Below are 24,972 nucleotides of genomic sequence, written 5' to 3' on the forward strand. Positions count from 1 at the left end.
GACCTCCAGGGCTGACCCCGCACCAGGACTCCTACCCGCCCTGAACGAGCTCCACCTAGGTCCCAGCAGTGATATCCAGGGAGCTGCTTTGCTCCTGGGGCATGGGCTGATTTGGGTGTGGCTGCTGACTCCCAACCCACTATCCATGCAAAGGCACGGGCAGGCCACGGCTTCCCACAGAGTTGCCAAAGTAGATGTGGGAAGGAAAGAAAAACAAAAAGCCAGTGAAACCAAGGCAGGGCTATGACTGGGACAAGGGGGCGAGTCCATTCTAACAAAGACTTATCAAGTGGGGAAAAACGCAGAATAGTTTCATACCGTGAAGAAGCAGCTCAGACCAGAGAGAAAGAGGGGGGGGGGGGAAGAGAGAGAGGAGCAAAAGCAACAGTGAGAGGGACAGAGGGAGGGAGAGATGGAGAGAAAAGGGAAGGAGGGACGGAAGAAGAGCATATGAGCAAGAGAGTCAAAGAGCAGGAGGGTCAAGGCAGACTAGTAGCACGGCCCTTTATGGCAAGGACGCGTCGTGGAAGGCAAGGGGTGAGCCCAGGCACGTAATTCCATAACTTTACCCGGCAGTCGCTGTGGCACAGATGGGAAGTGGGGAGAAGGAGAGGCAGAGAGAGACAGAGAAAAAGGAAGGGAGAAAAGGGACATGGTCGAAAAGAGGATATCAGAGTCTTGCTGCCGAAGAGCTCCCCGAGAGCAGCAGACAATGCCCAGCCCCGAGGGAGAGGGGTCCCTGCGTGGGGAGTAACCCAGGGCTTCACCAGAGCGCGGGGGGGCTGCCCAGGGACAGCTCTTGGCACTGCGGTGGGCAGGCCGTGCCGTGGGCAGGCTACAGCGGGCAAAAGGAGAGGAAGGAGCAGAGGGACGAAAAAGCTGCAAGACTCCCTCCCCGCTCCCTGCTCACCCAGCACACGCCCACCCAGGCCCAGGGGCGACGGCTCAAACCCGGGGTCTCCCCCTTCCCAGGGGCCGTGGGGGCAGAACGTGCGAGGCTCACCTGGAGGCAGTGAAGATGTGCTTTGAGTTGGTGCAGATGGCGTTGATGGGGCTGTCGTGCCCCTTGATCTCCCCAATCGGGGTGAAGGTGTCCACGTTCCAGACTTTGATGACGCCTCCTCGGCAGGCACTCAGCACCATGGGGCGGCCGGGGATGAAGGCCAGGGCACAGACCCAGTCTTTGTGGGCGTTGGGGATTTGCTGTAGGTACAGGCACAGAGCAGAGGCCGTGACCAACCTCACCTGCAGCCCCACGAGCAGCCCCATGCACCCAGCCTGGGTCCTCAGGACCCCACTGACACCCTGGGACTGACTGGGACTGTGGAACTGGCGATGCCCAGTTAGCAGCCAAGTGTATGGACTCGAAAGTCATGGCTTGGCTTCTCTCCTGGGCAGGAGACATCAACCCAGAATTCAAGGTGGAACACAAGCCCCCACACTGCAACTGATGCCACAGACTGTCTGAAGGAGAGCTGGCGATCCCAAGCACCCTGCTGGACAACTGTGGGGGCACAGCACACCCACACCCGGCCCAGGACTGGGAGTGCGCTCCCTGGTGAGCTCCATGCAGGACACTGGCACGAGGTTCCTGGACAACCCCCCAGGCCCCAGCAGCAACACCTCTCTGCCCTGTGTCACCACAGGACCTGTGCTCTGCTCCCCTCCAGACCTGGATAAGTTCCTGCTGCTCCAGATCCCACTTCTTGATGCCGTTGTCCCTGGAGCCGCTGAAGAGGACATCTCCCTGGATGGCCAGGCACTCGATGCCATCGTAGTGAGGGGGCTCGAAGTTGTGCGTGGGGCCAATATTGCCCACCATGCCCTCCGAGAGCTCAAACACCTGGGGAAGAGCAGCAGGTAACAGGCCACAGATGGCACTGGGGACAGAGCTGGCCCTCTCCTGGGGAGTTTGGCCACCACCCTCTGTGTTCTAGGCTCAGGGCACCTACAGTGATGCTGGAAAGGGGACTGGGCATTGGCTGCTGGAGGCTTTTTGGGACTGAGGGTCCTGCCACAAGCAGAGGAGATCTGCCACCAAGGACAGCCCCTCTCTGCTGCATTTTACTCATGGTGAGCCTTCACACTCCTCAGGAGCCAAGCTGAGAGCTGAGTGGGACCCTCACCACCCCTCCTCACTTCCCTGGTGACAGCTCCACTTCAACCTGCTGAAACCTGACAGGAAGGGACAGGCTCCTGCTGTGCTGGAGCTGTGACAGAGTGGGCACAAGACATCTTTATTGGGGGTATTATCGAGGAGAACAGGGTGAGCTGCTCATCTGGGTTGGCCATCACATGCAAGTCCCAGCCATGGAGTCTGATGCATGAGAGAAATGCAACTTCTCCAAAGGTGCATTGTGGACCAAGCAAAAGGCAAGATTTAGGAAAAGGAAACAAGTGAAAACCTCATGTGCAGAGGTGAAAACAGAATCTGGGCTCAGCTTTCAGAAGGAGAGAAGAGTCAGGGGTTGCCAACATCTGGGCTTCCCTACAGGACTGGGGGTGCTGCTCCTCAGGGGGGAGAGTACCTTGACGTAGTGATCTTTGGAGCCTGTGACCACCAGGTCGTGGTTGCTCGCCGTCTGGTTCACCGTGAGACACATCACCGGCCCGATGTGGCCACTCAGCTTCCCCACGGGCTGCAGCCTGGGTTCAAGGGCACAGGTCAGCCCCTCCTGCGTGCTGGAGCTCATCCAAAGGGCCCTCCCAAGCACAGCCTCCCCCAGCCCTGGAGCACCTCAGGAGGGGTTGTTCTCCCTTTGGGGGAGAGTGGGCAGGATGACCCCATTCCCTGTGATTCTGGGGGAGGATGGCAGCCTCAGAGTGTGCCAACATCTGGCTGCAGCCTGAGAGTGTGCCAACATCTGGCTACAGAGCCTGAGAGTGTGCCAACATCTGGCTGCAGAGCCCAGGCTGCAGCACAGGGTTCGCAGCCCAGTGCCCACTGGGCAGGTAGGAGGACAAGGCAAAAGCAAGGCACTGCTGCTCATCCCACTTGCCTTTTCCCTTCTGCTAAGCTCTGCCCCGTGCACAGAAAAACCCCCCACCCCAAGCAGCTCCAGTGCTGCTCATCTCCGCTTGGGTCCCATAGGAAGGCGTCCCGAAAATCCTTATTCCGGGCAACTTCCATTGTGAAAAAGGCTTTCATTTTCCCCAGGAGGATCATTTCAGGCCCCTCTGAGCAGCCAGTGCCCACCTGGCACCCGTAGGATGTCCTGCCCACGGCAGCACTCCCCTCACCTGCTCAGCTCCCAGACGCGGACGGAGTTTCCCGCAGCGGCGTAGAGCGTGGTGCCCGTGGGGTTGAGCGCGATCTGGTTGATCTGGTGCTCCCCCTGCACGCTGGTGACAGTGCGGGTGGTGGTCCCAGCACACGCGTCCCCAGAGATCACCTGGCCAGAAGATCTGAAGCAGGGAGGGTTCAAAGGGGGAGGATGAGTGGAGACCAGAGCCACTGAGGAACCGCCCGGGGCTGTTGGCTCCAGGCTGGCACCGCTGGGTCCCACCCTGAGGAAAGGCCCTGCAGGTATCCCTGTGTTTCTGGCCACAATGGGACCAACAAGAGCTCTGTCCCACAGACCAGTGCCTGGCCTGCAGAGGCAGCCAAGGATGTAGGGCCTGTGCGTGACTCGGAGCATCCTGCCCGGGTTTCCAGCTGAGGGCCACTCTGCTCTCCTCCCATGCCTCTCTGCTTCCCACAGGAAGAGCTGGTGAGTGCTGGCATCCAGCACAGGGAAGCAGAGGTCTTGGCCTCTGTACCATGAGAGAAGCACCTTCAGGCTGAGGCAGATGAGCAGAGGCTGGATGGAGAAAGGAGATCTGTGCCAGAGCAAGTGGGTAACTCTGACCTACCATTCTGTCCTAACCTTTGAGTCCTACTCCAGACTGGCAGCCACAGCTGCAGTCTGTCCCATGCTCCTTTCTGGTCTGCACAGGGATCCAAGTTTCCCACTGAAGAGCCTGTGATGTGCCCAGCCATGATGCAGTCTGGGGCTGTGTCCCCCCCGCTGGAGCTGCCAGCTCTCCTGGCCACCCCCAGAACAGCTACAAGATCTTTTCAAAGCTCCTGACCCTTAACAAGGGCAAGCACAGGATGCTGCAGCTGGGACACAGCACCCCTGGTTGTGTGCATACAGCAGGGAACGGAGGCTGGAGAGGTGGGAAGGGACCTGGGGATGCTGGTCAACAGAAAGTTCAATGTGAGTCAGCAGTGCCCTGGCAGCCAGGAGGGACATCCATGTCCTGGGAGGCACCAGGCACAGTTGGGCAAAGGAGGGGATTGTCCCGCCCTGCTCTGCGCTGGGGCAGCCTCACCTCAAGTCCTTGGTGCAGTTTTGAGCACCACAATATAAAAAAGACATTGGAGAGCATCCTAAGAAGGGCCACGAGAATGGTGAAGGGTCTGGAGGGGGAGCTGAGGTCACTTGGTTTGTTCAGTGGAGACTGAGGGGAGACCTCACTGGGGCCTTCAGCATCCTCACGAGGGGCAGCAGAGGGACAGGTACCAATCTGTTCCCTCTCATGACAAGTGACAGGACCCAAGGGAATGGCTGGAGCTGAGCTGGGAGATGTGTAGGCTGGATATCAGGAAAAGGTTCTTCCCTCAGAGGGTGGTTGGGCACTGAACAGGGAGTGGGCACAGCTCCAAGCCTGTGTGAGTTCAAGAAGCATTTGGACAACGCTCCCAGGCACAGGGTGGGATTGTTGGAGTGTCTGTGCAGGGCCAGGAGGTGGGCTTGATGATCCTGATGAGTCCCTTCCAACTCAGCCTATTCTGTGACTTTATGACCCTGAGTCTTTGCTGCAGGAGGTCCCCATGAGTTCCCTCACCCCAAACTCTCTCCCAGCCTCCCTGTTCCCTAAGGAAGCAGCACTGCAAACTGGCACTAAAGGAGCTGGTGTCTGGCCATGTCCCCTCTCCCTGCAGGTTCTGGAACTGGCTTCTGCAAAGCCAGAGGTGCCCAGAGTGCCCCAGGTCCCCCAAAGCTGCACGTACGTGAGGGTGCGGATGCACCGGGCCGAGTCGCGGATGTCCCACACTTTGATGTACGACGTGGACACGGTGAACACCAGCCCCGTGTGGCTGCAGTACTTGATGGAAACCACATTGTTTGGGTGACCCTTGAGAGAAGCGATTTCTTGGCCTGTCACCAGGTTCCACATTTTGCAGCTCCGGTCTGTGGGAGGAAGAACATGCCCAGGAGTGTTGGGGGTGTCTCCTGCAAGGGCATGGTGGCCTGGGGACAATATGAGCATCTCCCCCCGCTCACAGGGCCAGAGGAAAGGAGCCAGCCAGCCCCAGGGCAGGACAGGGCAAGGCAGGGCTCAACACTGAAGACAGGGATGTAATGCCCAACACCTCCCACGTTCCCAATGCCGACCTGCTCCCACAGCATCTGCATCTTCCTTGTCCCCTCTGCCCATCACCCACCTTTGGACCCAGTGAAGAGCAGCTCGTCGGTGGCATCCAGGCAGAGCACAGGCTTGGTGTGTCCCTCTGCCACCGAGACACACTGCAGCGGGGCTGTCCGGGCGTTCTTGGTGCCACCCACTGGGTTAATGATGCCCCTTCACAGGAGAGAGAGAACAGGTACAGTGCAGGGGTGGAGAGGCACTGTGCCCACAGGCCCAGGGCAGGGAAGAACATGAGCTGTCTCACACCAAGCATCTTCCACTGCCCAGCACTGAGACGGGCTCCTCCACCTGAACGTGGTGTGTCTGAGCTGAGGTCTCTGTGGAAACCCCAGGAATCTCCCCATGGCAGCCCCCGCCTGCCTCTGCCCCAGCAACGCAGAAAGGGAAAGGGGGAGGCTGCCCAGTGGCCTCTGCTCTCCCCTAAACCTCTCATTTGCCAGCACAGATCCAGGACGGCTCAGGACACTCAGCTCATTGGCCCTGAGGTCCCTTTTGGGACAAACTGTGCCCTCTCCAGCCTCAAGCTGAAGCTCTGCTGGGATAAATGTTTCAGGGTACCCTATCCCTTGGAGGCTGTCAGCCTTTGGCTGGTGACATTTGGAGACAGGGCCTCACTCCTTTACAGAGACCCCAAGGGTGACAAAGGGCAGCACCAGCATCTGCACCCCACATCCCTGCTGCAATGGCTGTTCCTGCCCCCACTGCTGGCCCTGGGCAGGACAGGACCTACCCCTGCCCAGCCTGCTCCCAAGGGACACTGTGGTCTGTCCTGGGGGACACATCATCTGCTGACCCCCTCCACTTCAGACATGCTCAGGGTGCTGAGGACCACCAGCCTGACCCTCCCGTGTGTGACCCTTGGCAGCCCCGATGTGCCTGGTCATCAAGCACAGCCACAAGACCCCGAGTTGTGCTAGTTTCTTCTTACAGGCAGGGAAACTGATGCATGAGAAGGGCTAGAGAAGGGCAAGGCTTGCATTAGTCATGAGGAGAAGCATAGGCTCATTAATTTGGGTTTGGAAATCGCATGCACGTGATGTTCCTCAGCTCTGCACTTACCAGTGCCAAGCCAACAGCCTTCCCCCCTCAGCCCTAGTGCTTCCACCAGGCTCAAAGCAACACTGAACCCAAGGGGAAATCCCTGTGCCGCAGGGTGAGACATCTTCCATGGACTGAGAGTGGTTGCCTGCCTACAAACTGCCCACGGTGACCCAGCTCAGAGTGGTCTGGTGTCACTTCCCCAGGGACTGGGGGAGCTCAGGGCACAGGCAGAGTGAGGGGACACCTGGGTGCCGGAGGGCTGATCACAGAATCATGGAATGGTTTGGGCTGGAAGGGACTTTAGACATCACCTCATTCCATGCCCCTGCCATGGGCAGGGACACCTTCCACTAGACCAGGTTGCTCCAAGCCCTGTCCAGCCTGGCCTTGGACACTTCCAGGCATGGGGCAGCCATGGCTTCTCTGGAAAAGCTGTGCCAGGGCCTCACCACCATCATAGGGAAGAATTTCTTCCTAAAATCTAGTCTAAATCTCTCCTCTTTCAGTTTAAAACTGTTCCCCCTTGTCCTGTCACTACTGAAAGTTGCTCTCCCTCTTTTTTATAAGCCCCTCTAGGCACTGGAAGGCTGCAATGTCCCTAAAGGATGGGGGAAAGGTGGTCCTTGTGCTGGGAAACCTCTATAGTCAGGTGGGTGCAGGAGGAGAAGCCCAGGAGAACCTTAACTCCAAGGCTGAGCTCGGCATCACAATCTGACTTCTTTAGGGAAGAGACTGATCTTTTCCAGCTCAGCACCAGGGAAGCACAACCAGGCACGAGGGGAACCTGAGATATTTGCCTGGAAGAAGCTTGCACAAAGGACGTGCTGCAAGCACCCTTCCCCACCATCTCACCATCCTGCTGGAGAGCTGGGGAAGGGGTGGGACAGGGTGGGACATGGTGGCCTCATGCTGGCGAGTAACCATCAGAGATGGAGGAGAACATGCTGCCAACTCAAAGCAGCCAGCACCCATTAGTGAGCCCAGCATCGTGCACCAAGGGCTAATCCAAGCAGGAACAGCTTGAACTTGCAGCTGAGGGACAGCATCGGGCACCAGAGGCAGCATGCCAGGAGGGGACAGACACACAGGCCGGGAGCGGGGCAGAGCAGCAAGGTGCAGGCAGGCCAGGGGGGGCCAGGGAGAGCAGGCATCTGACAGAGAGAAGGAGGAGCCGAGAAAGGGATAATAAATAGAAAGTTGTCTATACCTCAGCACCTCCGAGACAGAGGAATCGCTGTCATCAGACCTAGGGGCAGAAAATTAGCAGGATTATGGGAGAGAAAACCCAGACTAGAGAAGGCAGCAGTGGAGTAAGAGGTAGAAGATTGTTATTGCATCCAAGCCAGTGTAGGACAGAGAGGAGGAGTGGAGGGAAGGAGAAGGAGAAGCACACATGGAGAACCAGGGGAGAGCAGAAGAGCAGGAGGGCATGTGAGGATCAGACAGCAGGTCTCCATCAGGGAACACCAGCGCTGCTAGCAACACCTGAGCCACGAGCAGCACCTGCCCTGCTGCCGAGAGAGGCTGGAGCAGCACTTGTGGGTGGATGCCAGTCCATCAGCTTCCTCTGAGCCCTCATCCCCTCACCCCATCCTGCTCCCTCGCCTTTCCAGGGGTCCAAGTCTGGCACCACCCTGTCTGCAGGCAGAGGCCAGGACTGTGAGCTCAGAGGGGGCACAGTGGGCAGGAGCACAGCATTGGCATGGCAGCTGCTCCACCACAGGGAGAAGCAGGGAGGTAAAGTGGTGACAGGACACTGGCTGAGCCAACCCAAGCCCTGGTGCTCCTACAGAGCCCACAGGACTCGGGTCATGCCATGTGCTATCACAGTCTGGGTCCCCCTCACTCAGATGCTCTCACCCCACCAGGACTTACTTATCCAAGGCAGATCCCTGGCTCTGGGTGCTCGTGAGACGGGAGAAGACGTTGCGGTCATTGCGCGGACGGGTGGGTGGGGATGAGGGTGGTGTGAAGCCAATGTCTGCAGGCCTGAGCCAAAAGGACCAGAGGGACACGTGACTTGGGAACTGCTCACCTGGCACACCAGGGTACAGAAGAGCTGCCCAGACAGCATCCTTCCACACTGCTCTGGGCCACACAGCCTCCCCTGCCCACATCACTGCTTCTCCCAAGCTCACCTGGCAGGTTGCCCACGGTCGTAGGATTTCCGCCTTGTCAGAGGTGAAGTGTCCGAGCCCCGAGACTGCCTGGGACTGAAGCAAGTGAACAAAGCAGAGTGGGTGCCCACTCCTGCACCAGGATCCCTCCCCAATGAACACTGGTGTCCTCCCCCAGAAGAGCAAATGAGAGATCAGGCTACCCTGGAGTCAATCTTGAGGCAGCCCATGAGTGCAGAGGCTTTTGCAGAACCTTCAAAAAGGCTGATAACCCTGAGCAGGGAGTTGGGGACCCTCGCACCCCCCTTCTTTCCCTCCTGAAGCACCCTCCTCTCCACCTGCAAAGGATACCAACATACTCCTACACCCTCTCCAAGCCCCGCTGAAGAAATTCACCGCTGCATGCTGCAGCCCAGCATGGACAGATGCAGGATTGGGCTCACCTTCACCCCTCTGCCCCTCCACAGGCCAGGCACAGCTTCCCACAGGCCCATGCCTCCACGGGCCTCCCAGAGCCCTGACACTATTGCCCCATGCTCACAAGGTGCTTCCTCGCGTGGGCAGGCTGATGGTGCGTGACACCTTCTCCTTGTAGTAGGGGTCTCGGATGGAGAAGCCGATCCCATCCTCTTTGATCTCCATGAGGGATGCCAAGGACTTGGTGATGTTCTTGGTGGAGACGTCCAGCGTGGGTCCCAGACACTCAGCCGACACTGCCTTCATCTGCCCTGAGAGCTTGGGTTCCCCCTAGAGCAGGGCAGAGGGCTCAGGGGCGGGCAGCAGGGGGGCAGTGGGAGCAGCCAGCGCTGTGGGTTGGAAGTGTTTGTGCTCTCTGGCCACAAACCAGCTCCCCCTGTCCCACTGGGATGCCCATCACAGCCAGCTCACCACGCAAACACGACAGCCTGCACAGAACAAGGGCTGCTTCCCTCCACCTCTGCCCCGCATGGGGACCTCCTTGGTGCCACTTAGTGCCAGGTTTGGGGGCACTGGCTGATGTGGTGGGTGTTTCCCAAGTCTCTGGGGCCTCAGGACAAGAGCACTGTGCCAGGAGACCTTGGTTCTGCCCATCCAGAGAGCAGCCATACTGCCTTATGCCAAGCCTGGTTCCCTGAGGTGCAGACTGCAGAGTAGAGGCCTGAAGCATCACTGAACATCCCTCCATCCCTCCTCCCAGGATCTGGGACAAGGCCACACAAAAAAGGCCAACTAACCTTGAACTTGAAGTCATCCTGGCTTGCTGAGCCCTTCATGGTGAAGGACTGGGAGATGCTGCAAGGAGAAAGGAGCAAAGACAGACCTTCAGTGCCAAACTCTCTTCAGAAAGCTGGTGCCACTGGTCCACCAGACTCCTTGGGTCACCCTCTGCTCCCCAGCACCCTTTCTCCAAGGAATGACCAAGTCTTCACTCCCTCCTCATGTCCAAGAGACATCCTACTCTCCCCACCAAGGGCTGGCCACCACAGAAAAGCTCAGGTGGGGCTTTGTTCATCCACACCCCTCTACGAGGTCCCATGAATGGCACCAGGCATTGTGCCCCGGCCACCACCACCTCAGGCAGCCAGGCTGGGTGCTCACCTCCCATCTGAGGCCAGGCTGAACTCTGAAACTTCCTCATCCGTGCTGGTGTAGCCGTTCTCTGTGTGAGAGGGACACAAGGCATCAGGGGACGCCACTGTCACCAGCCCCATGCGACCGCACAGCGGAGGGACAGCCCAGGCAGCCGTGGGGGGTGACCCAGCCCTTGTCCCTGTTATCCATGGCATGCTCATGCTCCCACCCAGCACGGCCCTTGGGGCAGGGTCCCAGCCACAGCACCTCCAGGTGCTTTCTGGAGGGAGCTACGGGTGGGCACCCACCCCACGGGCAGCACAGCCGGCCTGAGGATGCACCTGCCTCACGTCCCACCTTGCTGGACGTTGTGGATCAGTGCCTGCAGCTCAGGGTGTGACTCAGCCTTCTCCCGCAGGGCATCCAGGAGGGCGTGGTTCTGCGAGGAGCTGGCCACGTCTGTCTGCCGCAGCCGCCCCTCCAGCAGGCGGATCTGGGCCTCCTTCTGGGCCACCTGCAGCCCCTGAGGAAGAAATGCTGCTGCTCAGAGAGGTGCCACAGGTCCTTGCCACCAGGTTCCCAGCCTGGCACCCAGCAAGAAACCCTGTCACACATCCACACCCCAGCCCAGCCCCACACCTTGTCGATGGAGGCTTTCAGGAAGTTGTCCAGCAGCAGCCGGGCTTCGGCCAGGGAGCAGGAGCTGATCACCACCGAGGTGTCTGTGGAGTCCAGCTCCTCCTGAAACGTGGAGAGACAAGAGCTGGATGCAGCAGGGCAGCTTTGCTGCTGGACATGGGACAGGTGGAAGGGCCTCCATGGCCAGCACAGCACTTCCACCACCCTGCAAGCACTGCCCAGTCCAACGCTCACCCTCCCCAGTCTGCCCAGTGGCTGCTGGGGAGATCCTGTCCAATGCAGCCTGAAGGGCTTCTGCACTGCTCCAGAAATCCTGGTTCCAGCACTTAACTGGACACTGAACAGATACCAGGCTCACCCAAATCCACAACCCAAAGCTGAGTGTGAATTAACAGCAGCCCTCCTTCCCTGCCAGTCAAGGTGACAGCTGGGGACAAGCCAGGGACAGCACACAGCCTCCATTTCAGGCTGCAGGCATTGAGGGGAGTTGGGAGCTGCACAGTGGCGTGCCCAGGACTACAACTGGACACAAAACCTAGATGGTTTCTGCTGGGAAAAAGCCAGTTCTCCTGGGATGTTTCCAGCACATGAAGCAACCATGGGGACAAGTGACCACCAGCCCCATGGGCAAATGGGGGCCACAGCTTTGCCACAATTCCAGGGCGGTGGGACACCAGCAGCCTGTCTATGGACATGCAAGGACCTGCCAGAACTCGTTTCCATAATTAATCACCTAACGAGAAGTGACTGTGGGTGAAGCCCCACCAAATGTGACACAGCTCAGAGGACTCTGGGTCCTCTGACCAGAGCCCAGCCCCAACTGGCTGTGCCCAAGGATGCTCTTTCCACAGAGGGATGCTCTCACTTTCTCCCTGCCAGCCAGACCCAGTCCCACTGCCCACCTTGGTCTCCTCAATCTGCATGATGGTGGCCTGGCAGTCTGAAATGCTGTCGTTGATGTAGTCAATGTTGGCCCCCAGCACCTCAATCTCCTCGTTCAGCTCTTGCAGCCCCTTCTGCTCCTTGGGGCTCTCTGCCTGCAGCTTTGCTCGCTTGCCCAGCAATGCCTCCTGCAGCAGTGACAGCTCCTCGCGTTTCTGAGGGAAAAGGGAAGGGGGATCAGCACTGCCCACGTGGCCATCTCCCTGTCCCACACCTGCCACCCAGCCCTCTCCGTCCCCAGTGCCACAGCCACCTTGATGAGCCTCTCCATGTCTGCCTCCAGGTTGACGATGGTCATTCTCTGCATTACAATGTCAAAGATGCGCCGCTCCAGCGACTGCCATTTGAGACGGGCAGCTTTGCTGAAGGTCTGGCTCGTGCCCTTCTTGGGGAACTTCTTCCTACAGCCAGAGGGAAGAAGAGGCATATGGGCAGATGGCCACACCGTGCTGGAGAGTTGGGATTGCCCCAGGAAGATGTCTGGGATCTGGCTGGCCAGAAACAGAGGATGCATCTGTGTTGTTTCCACATTGCCCAACTTTTCAGTTTCCTCCTAGCAAAGTGGGACAAGAGATGAGTCCAGCAGGGTTTGTGCCATGGCATTTAATCCTCATGGAAGGCCAGCTTTGGGCTCAAGCCCAGGTGACAGTCACACTCTGCCAGCACAGCTTATCCCAGGGTCACTGATTTAATATGGGTCAAGTGGACACTAAGAAGCCACCCTTCAACCTCCGCCACCTGCCAAAAGCCAGGCATGGGGGTCCCTGGGATGTCTCACCCCCTACCACCCAGCCCCTCCCCTGACCTGGCAGGCCGGGCCCCATTAATGGAGGACGAGGGGTCTCCCAGGAAGTTGTTGATTTTCCTGTTCCACTGGCGCACGATGGTGGAGACGGAGCGAGCGCCGGACTCGGGCTCGGAGGAGGTGGTGCTGGCCGAGACCTCTGCGCCCGAGTCCAGCATGGCCGGCTTCTGGCCCATCCTGCCCGCCACCCGGTCTGACATGGGCTTGGCCAGGCGGCGCAGAGCTGACACCTGCCCGGAGCAAGGACAGAAGAGAGGGTGTCAGCTGGGCAGCCCCAGCCAGCCTAAACCCATTGGCATCACCCCCAGGTGCCCACAGGTCTGAGAGTGGCAGCTCTGTAGACCCAAAGCCCAGGGACATTTGTGCCTCATGGGTTTCCCTCTCTTCCCTCACAGCCCACCCCTGCCCCCAGGCTCTGCTGCTCAGCACGGGGAATGCTGCTGCTGCCTACAGCCATTTCCCAGCCAGTTCCTGAGCCATAAAACCCCCTCCTTTCCTTTTGGGAACCTCACTCCCAAAGCCAGCCCTGTCTGGAGAATGGGATTCCTCTGAGCCAAGCACTGGGGCCCAGACCCCCATGGGAGCTGGGGGCTATGTGGAGGAAACCCCCTTTCCTCACCTCCTGTGTTTTCCTCCGCAGCACTATTTCCTGCTGCCGCTTCTGAGATTCCAGAGCCCTGATCTGGAACTGCATGAGTGAGAAAGAAAAAGACACCCCTGAGGTCCAGCCCAAACACTCCAGTGGTGGTCGCAGTCCCAGTGCTCCCTTTGGCAGAGTCTCACTCCTGATTCTAACAACGAGCAGGCTCCCAGCCTTGAGCTGGCTCTGGTTGCACATCCCCCCTCCCACAGCATCCCCCACAACTGCAACAGGAGCTGTGGGAAGCCTTTGGGAACCGTTCATCCAGCTGTGCTCTGCTAGGACTGTGCAGGCTCCAGTGAGGCCACGAGCACAGCAGGGCACCGAGCTTTGAGGTACCCGTGAGCCCCAGGAGTGCCAGAGCAGGACAAACACCTCGTCCCCAGCCAGGCCAGCCCCTGCACGGGGCCATGGGCAGCATGTGGCCAGCCAGGCTCTCACCTCCTGCCGGCGCTGCTCCTTCTTGAGCTGCGCGATCTCCCGGTTCCTCTTGGTCTCCGCCAGCCGCCTCCGCTGCTGCTCCTCCCGCATCTGCTTCATCAGTGCCACCTGCAACGGAGGGTCCCGCGTGTGCCACTGCCCTGGGGCACCCACCCGCCCAGCAGACACGCTCTGCACTTGCCACCAGAGCGGGGAACATTGCTCCAAGCGGAGAGCCGGGCTTGTCCAGGTGATTCCTCCCTGCCCTGGCGCATCCAGGTACCTTTGCCTTCTTCATCTCAGCCACTTCTGCCTGCAGCTTCCGCAGCTCCCGCTCATAGCGGGACTGGTTCTTGAGCAGGCGAGCATGCTCCTTCTGGGCCGCCTGGAGCTTCTGCAGGTCCCGGTTCATCTCCTTCAGCCTCTTCTCATAGTCTGCTTTGATCTTGTTGGCTTTCTCCTCCGTGTAGCACTCCATGGTGCCTGGTGGGTGAGGAGAGGGCCATGCACCCCAGGATCCTCCTGCACCCACGTACCCTGCCTGGAGGCACCAGGCACTGTGTCCCTCCCTGTCCCATCAGAGCCGCCCTCACCCCATTGTGAACTGGGGTCTGCCTGGGAATACCCACTGAGGAGCTCAGCACAGAGAGAAGACACAGTGGCTGGGCTGAGCAGAGCTGCAGACTGAGACCCACAGCCACATATATGGGTGACCCTATTTAAGCCTGGAGATCAGCCACACCACTGGGTCTTTTGCCCCTCAGTTTCCCCAGGAGTCCCCACAGCTCATGAAGTGGTGCTCCAGGCTGGAAGAGGCTTTGCCTCGCCATCCTTCTCCAGCAGCAGCAGGGTCCAGAGCTGTGCAGCTGACTGCTGCTCCCATGGCAAGACAAGCAGAACCTTGGGGGTGCCAGGGATTCGAGTAGAGGCAGGGGGATGACAAAGCTCTACCAGAGCCAGGGATGGATGCTTTGACTTAAGAGTTAGCTGGGCTTGAGCTGGAACTGGGGATGGGATCCCACGGGTGAGGCGGTTCTCACTGAGGTTTTGCAGGACCCGGTCCCGCTCCAGCTGCGTGTCCCGAATCTTGTTCTGCAGTAGGATCAGCTTCTCCTCATACTGGTGCTTGAGGGTCTGCAAACGCCGCTGGCTGTTCTCCAGCTCATCAATCAGCTTCTGCTTGATCTCAATCTCACAGGTCAGATCTGCCAGGTCAGCTTGGAAATTCACAGCTGGAGGCAGAGGAGAAAGTCAGGCTGGGAGGGATGGGGGAGCATCACTTCCATGGCCCCACTGAGTCACAGCACACAGAGAGGGCAGAGGAGCTGATGGCAGCCCACGCTGCTGGGGAGCAGCAGCACCCCAAAGAGCACTGCAGCAACCCTGGGGCTCTTGCAAGTCCCACAGGGCAGACGTGGCTGGGGCATTCTGGTGAACTCTGCCTTGCCAAGAGAGCAGAGCTCATTGCCAGAGATACCAGCAAATGGCCCCCATGCCCACGGCTGCGTGCAGATCTCCACTTTACCCTTCTCCTCTGCATCCGAGTCTGAGTCCACCAGGCTCTCTTCGCTGCCCGAGTCCTCATCTTCATCCTCACGCCCATCCTCTTCCTCACAGCCACTCTCATCCTGTTCTTCCTCCTCCTACAAAATGAGTGCCTAATCTCAGCCAGCAGGATGGCCTGTCCCTCTCCCCACAGCTTCTCCCTCCCTCAAACCTGAGCTCACCCTACAGCAATGAGCCACAGCCCCACAAGTGGGACCCAGCCTCCCACACAGGATGCCCAGGGGCTGCAGCACCATTTCTGGACCCCCAGCACACACCATTGAGAGGAGCAGCAATTTGACCCATCCATTCTTGCATCCATCCCTTCCCAGCTGAGCAGCCTGACCCCTCATCTATGCTGATTGAAACCAAGCCCCCAAAAATGTGGACTCCTCCTTCTACAGCAGGGCTGACTGGGGAATATCCAACTTCCCCCTGCTCCAGCACAGAGTCCTCAGCAAAATGACCCTTCCAGGCTGCTTCAGGGCCAGGCCCAGCTTGGTCCCTGTCCCACATGTGGCAATTACACACCCAGGCAGCCCCACAGTGTGGGCACGATGCCCACTCACCTCTTCGACCTCGTTCTCATCCGTCTCCTCCCCGTTGTCCTGCTGCAGCTTCTGCCGCTTCTTAAACGCCTCCTTCTCCGGGCTGGGGAGAGCAGAGGGGGCCTGCTGAGTCCCAGCATGGGGGAGGCCAGAAACAGCTTCTGCTGGGACCACCCTCCCTGCTGCTTTTGGGGAAAACAGCCTCTGGAATGACGTGATGGGTGAAAAGGAGACCAAGGGCAAGGCAGGGCTGGGAGGGGAGCCCAGGCGTGCGGGGAAGCAGGATACCCAGCCCCACAGGGCCAGGCCGGCGCACAGCTCCCCCTCCCCAGCAGCAGCCACCGTCACCTCTTCCTCTGCTGCCGCCGCTCCTTCTTTTTCAGGCGCTCCAGGTCCTGCTTGGCCCTTCGGAGGACATCAGAGGCCTCTGTCTCCACCGGGGCCGCGGGGCTGCACAGACCAGCCAGGCCAGCGGCCGGAGAGGAGCCCATGGAGTAGGGGGGCCGGGCAGAGACGCGCGAGAGGCTGCGGCGCAGGGACTCGTTCATGGACTCGCTCTCCAGGAGCTTTGTCCTAGAGTGGAAACAGGGAGTAGTCAAAGAGGGGCCATCCCACTGCCCCTAGAGGGGGGGATCTTGCCTGAGTTTAGAATCACAGAATAAATTGGGTTGGAGGGGACCTTAAACCTCACCTCATTCCACAGCCCTGCCTTGGGCAGGGACACCTTCCACTAGACCAGGTTGCTCCAAGCTCCATCCACTTGCAGGGATGGGATAACCACAACTGTGCCACTGCCTCACCACTCCCACAGAGAAGAATTTCTTCCTAACTTCTAACCTAAATCTCTCCACTTTTAGTTTAAAGCCATTCCCCCTTGTCCTATCACTATCTGTCCATGTAAAAAAAAAATTCAGCACTCTCCCTCTTTCTCATAAGCTTCCTTTAGGCAGTGGAAGGGGCTCTAAGATCTCCCCAGAGTCTTCTACAGACTGACCATGATGTGCTTGGATGGTGTGAGCCAGAGACAGAGACACTACTAAGCCATTCCTGCTAATGATGGCTCAGAAAGCCACAATGCTGCCAGACAGGGTACCAGGATCATGCAAGAGACTGGGATGGACCCAACTTTGGGAGGCAGCAGTCCTTGGAAGACCCCAGGCACTCCAAACAGGACCTCCCCCTCTATCAGTGCCCACACCAAGGACAACAATGGCCAAAGCACTGCCTGGCACCAAGGCCAGGCCTCCTTCAACGCTGTATAGCAGCAGTGCTGTTCCACGAGGCTTACAGTTCACCCCAGCAACACTGGAGGCACTGAGCTGTGTGAGCCACCCAGCCCCTGGCACCAGGACCCCAGCGACTCAGCAGCTGTGTGCCCACTCACCTCAGCTCCTCAATCTCACGGATGTAGTTCTGGATGAGGGTGCCGATGGCTTCGTTGCCATCACCTGCAGCGGCAGAGGCACAGGGGGATGGAGGCAGGCACGGCTGTACCACAGCCCCCGCCCCAGCTGCTGCCTGGGCTGACCCACCATGCCACACACCAGCCCAGCCTCACCTGCTTTGGCCAGCATCAGGTTGGCCTCCTGGCTCATGAGGTAGGTGACCCTGCTGTTGATGGCATCGATGGCCTCCTGCATGGCCTTCACCCTCATGCGCAGGGCGCTGTTCTCCTTCTGCAGCATGGCGTTCTCACGGAACAGGTCACTGTAGCCCTCTGCACCATCCTCCCCGATCACCCGCTTGCCCTGTGGGGACAGGAGGGAAGGCCCTGAGTGCAGGGCAAGCTGGGACACGGAGACCCAGCACTGCAGCCCTGGGGCAAGCCCAGACATAAAAGCAGGGACAAACCTAGGGACCAGGAAAGTCTGAGCTGAGCAGGCAGAGGGTGAGAGATGCTTCAGGGCTTCTCCCTGCCTTACCACCCCCAAAACCTGGCTACGGTCCCGCCTTGACAGGCAGGAGCTGGGACCCTGTTTCTTAAGCCTCCTGACTCCTCCTAGCAGTGAGCCCTATGCAGAGGGGCAGGGGATGGGAGGCAGGAGGGTCTGTCCCACTAACCCTGCCCCAATTCAAACACAAGGAGGGGGCTTTCTGCATCCATCTCTGCCTCCTCACCAGGGTCACTCCATCAGCTAGGTTTGCCTTTGGTGGAGCTAATTTTCCTCCCAGCAGCTTTGCGTGGTGCTGTGTTTGGGATCTGTGCTGAAAACAGCACTGATCCCACAGGGATGATTTAGCTCCTGCTGAGCAGGGCTTGCACAGCACCAGGGGCTGTTCTGCCCCTCACCCTGACCCACCAGCGTTGGGCCAGGGGTGCACAAGGAGCGGGGGGAACACATCCAGGACAGCTGTCCCCCACTCACCATAGGGATATCCCAAACCATGGGATGTCATGCTCAGCATATAAAGCTGGGGATAGGAAGAAGAAACAGGGAGTGCCTGCAGTGTTGCCCCGAGCCACTGTTACACTTGACCGATCCCTGCTGGGCTGGGGATGGCTGAACACCTCCCTGTGATGGGACATGGGGAATGAGTTCCTTGGCTTGCTTTACTTCTTAAACTGTATGTAAACCAACGAGTTTTCTCCCTGCTCCTCTTGGAATTCTCTCCCCCATCCCACTGGGGGGCAGTGAACAGCTGGCTGCACGGGGTTCCCTTGCTGGCCAGGTCCCAGCAGGACAGGAGGCCACTCACTGCCTTGTACTCCATCAGCTCCATCTGCAGCCGGGCGATCTCAGCCCGCAGGGCGCTGATCTGCTGGCTCGTCTTGTCCTGGTTCACCACCACTTTGTTCTTGATGTTGCGGGCCCGGTTCGCGTACTTGAGCGTGTTCAGGGTCTCCATGAAATCCCGGTCAGAGGGGCTCACGCAGGCGATCATGATGGTTTGGCTTGGGGGTGCAAGGGCAGGGTGAAAGAAAGTCCCTGCGCTGTTCGGCAACCCAGCAGGTGGAAACCCAGGAGCCAGCACAGAACACATGCCCCAGACACCCATCCTGCCTGGAAGCCCATCCTGGGCCCTTCTGTGTTTTAAAACAAGCTACAAACTGGGTTCATCCCTCCCAGAGCCAGAGAACTCACAGGACCCCTCAAGCACATCACACAGCACTGAGCAAAGGCAGCCCTCCCTCAGTACCTCCCTCTCTGCAGGAGAGGCAGGGAATTCAGTCCCATGCTGGGCACGACCACTTGCCAAGTCCCAGATCTGCGAGGACTCAGGAGGGTTTTGCACCACCTGATTCTGCCAAAGCTGCTAATTGCGCCTGAGGCTGATGAGGAGCCACAATCTTTGCATCTGCAAAGTCATGCCGTGCCGGGAAGAAGGCATCCCTTCCCCACCGAGCAGGCCCTGGAGCCCTGAGACAGCTCTTACATACCTCCAGAGCCCCTCAGCCCCATCTGCAGAGGGACAGCCCCAGCAGCCCTCACCCCAAGCTCAGCCCCCACCTGGGACCCCCTTACCTGTTGCCCCCGAGGGAGTCCTGCAGCAGGCGGGTGAGCTTGGAGTCGCGGTAGGGCACGTGCACGACCTTCTTGCTCTGGTCTCCGAGGGCACTGATGACATTCCCCAAGGCCAGCTACCAACACAAAGGGAAGCCCCCCCCCAGATTCAGCCCTGGCTGAGGATACAGCTGCCAGGTAGCCAGCACATCAGGCCTGGGGCACACACTGCAGCACAGGTTTGGGTTGCACAAGGGGCAAGCACCGGTCTTCCCTTAGCCTGGGCTGTGCCTCTCCCCTGTGCTGCACTGAGAAGCAGCATCAAGCCCCAGGGTTGGTTTTGTAGCTCTGATTAGCAGATCTCACCCTTTTGGGACCTGCACCACTGTGCCCAGCTGCACCCCTCCCCACAGCACACGTCTCCTTTGGCAGCAGAGCTGTGCTCTCACCGCTGGCACTGTGCACACTCCTGCAATCAGGCATGGGCAGCATGAACCCCAGCCAAGACAGCAGCACCCCAACAGCCCATGGTAGCTCCGAGCAAGACCCAGGAGTGTCACAGGCTTTCCCTGGCAGGCCTTGCCTTGCCACTGCCCAGTGCAGCCTGTTGCCATACCAGCCCACAGTTGATGGAGATCCCTTCCTTTGCCCTCTCGCCAGTGGCACCCGTCCGCTTCAGCCTCTCCGAGCCAGCCAGGTCCACGAAGTGAAACTTGGCTGTCAAGGTCTCGTACTCAGTGGCGGGTTGGGATCCATCCAGAAGGCTGGTCACCTCCCCATTCACCTGCAGCCAGGGACACACGAGGGGTCACCACCCCAGACTGGAGCAGGCAGAAGCTCCCTTAGCTCCACTCACACGTCAGTGAGAGTCTGAGCGTTCCCCTTCCATATCCAGCCCCTCAGAGATGGGGACAGGATCCCAAGAGCAGCTTGCTCTGAGCCACCCTCAACTCCCATTAAATCCTAATGCTGGCCGTGACTGGAAAGAAGACAGAAAAATCCCTGCTTCTCTTTGCCAGATTTCAAACCCTCTCCCCTTCCCAAGGGAACTTCATGCATCACCTGCATATGGAACCCAGGAACAGCCTGGCCATGAGGCAGGACCACATCTCACCAGCTCTGGGCGGGCACACACTCTCGTCTGGCACAGGTGAATGGTGAAGATGGCATGGGACCGGGAGCTCTGCACGTTCATCTGGGTGCTGGCAGTGGTGCGGGAAAGAGCTCCTTGTTTTAGGCACTGGATCAGCTACAATGACACAAGGCAGGGAAGGAAACCTTAAAGCACCCTTCTGGTGAGTCAGGACAGACCCTGTGCAGCTCAGTGGGCACACTGACCTTTTCCAGAGCACCCCCAGGACTGCACTGTCCCATCCTGGGAGAGATCTCCCCCCACCAAGCTGTCCCCACATAGCACATCCCTGGCCAGGGGCAGCCAGCTGCCACCCCTGCTCTGTGTCTGCCCCCCCTGCACCCACCTCATCCTGTGAGCTGATGAGGCGTGACGTGACCCCCGTGGTGTAGATGCTTCCGCTGGCATCCTCGTGGATTTTGATGTTGGATTTGCGGTGCCGCGCATCAGGGTCGCGGGTGCTGTCGAACAGGTCCAGGATCTCCTCGTTGTAGAGCTGAGCGGGGCAGCAGCGGGCGTGGGGTGAGCAGAGGGAGCACGAGGCTGCTCAAGCCTGGCACTGGCAGGAGCTGCCCTCTGGCACCCTGCTGCCACTCCCCCCACAGCTGGGGATGCTCGTGCGCTCACACGCGTGGGCAAGGCTGAGCAGGGAGCTAGGGTGTGTGCAGGTGTAGGAGAGGAGGCACAAGCACGTGCATGCAGAGAGGAGATGATGCACAAAGTCATGGAACCCTTCAGACTGGAAAAGCCCTCTAAGATCATCAAGTCCAACCATTTACCCCAGCACTGCCATGTTAATCACTAACCCATGTCCCCAAGTGCCACACCCACACATCTTTTGAACATTTCCAGGGGTGGTGGCTACAGCACTGCCCTGGGCACCCTGTGCCAATGCCAGACCACCCTTTCAGGGAAGAAATTTTTCCTAATATTCAATCTGAACCTCAACTGGCACAGCTTGAGGCCATTTCCTCTTGTCCTGTCCCTGTTCCCTGGGAGCAGAGCTTGACCCCCACCTGGCCCCACTCTCCTGTCAGGAAGTTGTAGAGAGAGAGAAGGTCCTCCCTGAGCCTCCTCTTCTCCAGGCTGAGCCCCACAGTTCCCTTAGCTCACTCCCTTAGTTCCCTCACCAAACTGGGGTTCCAGAACCCACCATGCAAAGCTCTGAGCTGCAGTCTGAGTTGGTTTCCACTGCCCAACCCTGTGCAGTCCCTGGCCTATCCACTGAGCAGACACGCAGGAGCTACACATCCCCCTGACCTTCCTGGCTCACCTGGCCACAGGAGCCAGTGAAACCCCACTCTCATCACAGCTCCTTGAAGTCATCTGTCAGGTGGAAAGGGGTAAGGGGGACCAGGGAGTGCTGAACAAGCAAGAAAACGCTGCTGCCCCAGAGCTGACTCCATCCTTATCTTAACTCTGCAGCATCCTCTCTCAGCCTGGGGTGGAGGGACACCCCTGCCCATATGTCCCCCCACTATCACCATTCCATGTCACCCTCTTGTACCCCCATCCCAGTGCAGAGTGCTGGGTCACCCGAGGACTGCAGGTGCCTGGCCAGCAGAACGGATCAGGCTAATCCATCCCTGGCTGCCCCAGGTGCCACCAGGCTCCTCAAAGGTTTAAACCTCCCAGAGCCTGCTCCCAGGAGCACAGTCACAAGACAGGGATCAGCTAAAACAAGTCCTATGCCCCTGCCAGGACAGGAGGGCTGGTGACCAGTGGCTAATGAGGCCATGTGCTGCTTTATCCATGCAGGACTTCAGGACAGGCAGGAAATTGCCCCCATTTCCATCCCAGCACACAGGCTCCCTGAAGAGAAGCCCCATGAGCTGAGCACAGTTGGGAAGGCAACCAGGAGCTTGGCGAGGCCAAGTGATGGGAATGGGAGGACGCAACAGCACCGCAGGAGCTAACAGGGGCTCTGCAGATGGAGACATAAGTGGGAAGGATTCCCCAGCAAGGAGGTGACTTTGGGCCCTGTCCAAGCCATCAGCATCTGAAGACACCAAGATGTGATGGCCAAGAAAGCCACCTGGAGGCAAGATCACAGCACGGGGTCCCTCCCTGCCCATCTCCTCTGGGCACATCCCAGGTCACAACCTCAACCAGATGAAGTTTGCTTGGGAGCTCAGCTTTGCTCAGCATCACCCTGTGCTTTCTCACTGGGGCCTTCAACCAGTTCCCACTTGCATCTCTTGGCTCTTTCAGCCCAGGAGCAACCCCCAGAAAAACGCTGCCAACACTTGAGGTCCATGGGCTTCCCAGGACAAACTTCTCCAGGGAATGAAGCCGTTAACAGAAGGGGCTTTTGAATAGGAGAAGCCAGGACAGAGGCAGGAGAGGATGCATTCTCAATGTCAGAGATGCAACAAAGGACATGGAAAATAGCACAGTCCTTCCTCAACCCCACCAAGAGTGGCACCTTTTCCTGTTTCACTGGCAACTCTGGTCCAAGGTAGCAGGTATCCTGCTATCCTTGACCTCAAACAGGGGCAAGACAGCCCAGAGCCCCTGGATCACCAGGGGACCAAGCCATAAGACCCTTCCCATGGTGGGAGCTCCCTCCACCCAGTTTGTAGCCATCGTGAGGCCAACAACACTGAGGTGCTTTGAGTCTCCACAGCACCAGCACACGTCCCCAGTCCCATGCCCATTGAGGGGTCCAGCTCTGTCAGGAAGCAGCCAGGGCAGGAGATCTCAAGGCACCCAAGGCATGGGAGAGGAGCAAGGACGGGGCAGGGTGTCCCCCAGACCTCCCACCACCCACCTCCAGGAACTGGGCGCTGACTTTGAACTCGGGTGCTGCCACGCCCTGGCTCTGGGCCGCTCGCTTGCGCTCCTCGATGCCGCTGAAGAGGTGGCTGATGGCCCGCGGGATGATGCCCTGCTCCTCCTCGGAGATGCTCATGTCGAAGCCGGTGCCCATGGTGTACGTCTTCCCTGCGCCAGTCTGTGCAGAGACAGAGAGGGGGAGCTGGTTGGGCCCTCCCAGGCTCAGCTCAATGCACCCCACATTCTCCCCCTGCTACTTTAGGCTCCCCAAACACCCTCACTGAGCCACCGTGACCCGCAGTAACACATCAGCTCCCACATTCCCATCCCAGCCCTGCCCCCAGCTCTCACCCAACCAGGGGCAGCTCTGTTCTCTCCATACCCAGGACCTCACACACCCTGCACCTTCCTTAACCTCTGCAGGTGCCCTCCCAGTATCCCCAGTGCTGCTGGAGAGCCCAACACTGGGGGCAGAGCCCTCAGGGCAGGCAGGGCCCGTACCTGCCCGTAGGCCAGCACAGTGGCATTGTAGCCCTCGAAGCAGCCCTCGATGAGCTTCCCCATACAGGTCGTGTAGATCCGCTCCTGCCACGTGTCCAGGTCAAAGACAAAGTCATAGGTGAAGGCCTTGTCCTTCCCCAGCAGCACCTGGGGCTCGCCAGGTGTCACCGAGGTACAGATGTGACATCCCTCTATCTTCTCTTTGGGCAGCTGCGGACGGATCCTATGGGAAGAGAAGCAGGCTGAGGGCAGCCCAGCCTTGGGGGACACCAGTCTGGTCCTGAGGATGCGAGCACAGCCCATGCTGGGTGCCATGTCCTAGAGTGTGTCTAGTCCAGCACAACCAGAGGGAAAAGACTGTTCCCCACTGCTCTGCACTGGCACAGCCTCACCTTGAGCGCTGTGTGCAGTTTTGGGCACTGCAGTGTAAAAAAGACATAAAGGTATTAGGGAGTGTCCAAAGGAGGGACAGGAGAAGGGCGAAGGGCCTTGAGGAACCATATGAGAAGCAGTTGAGGTCACTTGGCTTGTTCAGACTGGATAAAAGCACCATGAGGTCAGACCTTATCGAGCTCTGCAGCTTCCCCACAAGGAGCAGCTCCAATCTCTGCTCTGTATGACAGGGACAGGACCCAGTGTAACAGCTGGAGCTGTGCCAGGGGAAGGTCAGGCTGGAGATCAGGAAAAGGTTCTTCCCCCAGAGGGTGCTGGGCACTGACCAGGCTCCCCAGGGAATGGGCACAGACCTGAGGCTGCCGGAGCTCCAGGAGCGTTTGGACAGCGCTGCCAGGGATGCCCAGGGTGGGATTGTTGGGGTGTCTGTGCAGGGCCAGGGGTTGGACTGGGTGATCCTGGTGGGGCCCCTCCAGCTCAGGACATTCTCCAATCCCTGCTGGAAACATGGCTCATGCAGGCAGGCCATGGGCAACACCTCTGCCTGCAACATGGAGCATACAGGGCAGGGGAAGCCTCAGCTCCTGCAGCCAGCCATCACCCTGACCTGTTTGTAGCTGAGAACAGAGATTGACACACCCCAGAAATACCAGCAGACACCTCCACTTCTGAGGTGACAGGCAGGGCTGGGCACAGAGCCGGCAGCAACACACAGCCTGCACCCAAAACTGCCCCCAGACCACCAGCCCGGGCCAGGCAGCCCCCATGCCTGCACTGGCTCACGCACCCTGATGCCCCCGGCAGGGCTGGGCACAGACATGGGCCATGGCATTGCAGAGGGGCTGGGCACAGACACGGGCCATGGGATCGCAGAGGGGCTGGGCACAGACGTGGGCCATGGCATCACAGCAGGGCTGGGCACAGGCCACGGCATCAAAGAGGGGCTGAGCACAGACACGGGCCATGGGATTGCAGAAGGACTGGGCACAGACACGGCATCAAAGAGGGGCTGGGCACAGACACGGGCCATGGGATTGCAGAAGGACTGGGCACAGACACGGCATT

At 59.1% G+C, this 24,972-nt stretch overlaps 1 protein-coding gene across 1 annotated transcript; it reads right to left on the reverse strand.

Annotated features, from left to right (window-relative positions):
- Positions 1-479: 479 nt before the first annotated feature.
- KIF21B (kinesin family member 21B) lies at positions 480-23,617 on the reverse strand. Its single transcript, XM_068995709.1, has 34 exons — positions 23,515-23,617; positions 23,009-23,191; positions 20,585-20,734; positions 20,221-20,355; positions 19,723-19,890; positions 19,128-19,243; positions 18,361-18,556; positions 17,222-17,411; positions 17,048-17,111; positions 16,012-16,236; positions 15,685-15,766; positions 15,096-15,213; positions 14,611-14,802; positions 13,854-14,053; positions 13,592-13,699; positions 13,130-13,198; positions 12,511-12,740; positions 11,959-12,106; positions 11,666-11,860; positions 10,764-10,865; positions 10,482-10,647; positions 10,152-10,212; positions 9,788-9,845; positions 9,115-9,320; positions 8,595-8,669; positions 8,332-8,445; positions 7,664-7,702; positions 5,432-5,568; positions 4,997-5,177; positions 3,241-3,405; positions 2,529-2,646; positions 1,673-1,843; positions 1,004-1,203; positions 480-579 (listed from the first exon to the last, which is right to left on the reverse strand). The coding sequence occupies exons 1-34, from the start codon at positions 23,575-23,577 to the stop codon at positions 480-482; spliced, it is 4,725 nt and encodes a 1,574-aa protein (XP_068851810.1). The 5' UTR covers positions 23,578-23,617.
- Positions 23,618-24,972: the final 1,355 nt, after the last annotated feature.

This window comes from Aphelocoma coerulescens, chromosome 26, assembly GCF_041296385.1.
Source record: "Aphelocoma coerulescens isolate FSJ_1873_10779 chromosome 26, UR_Acoe_1.0, whole genome shotgun sequence".
NCBI lineage: Eukaryota > Metazoa > Chordata > Aves > Passeriformes > Corvidae > Aphelocoma > Aphelocoma coerulescens.

Coding starts and splice junctions, on each gene's coding strand:
- KIF21B (XM_068995709.1), bottom strand. CDS start 23,577: ATGGGGAAGCTCATCGAGGGCTGCTTCGAGGGCTACAATGCCACTGTG. Junction 15,214..15,684: donor ATGAGAACGAGGTCGAAGAG/GTGAGTGGGCAT, acceptor CTCATTTTGTAG/GAGGAGGAAGAACAGGATGA. Junction 12,107..12,510: donor AATGGGGCCCGGCCTGCCAG/GTCAGGGGAGGG, acceptor CTCTGGCTGTAG/GAAGAAGTTCCCCAAGAAGG.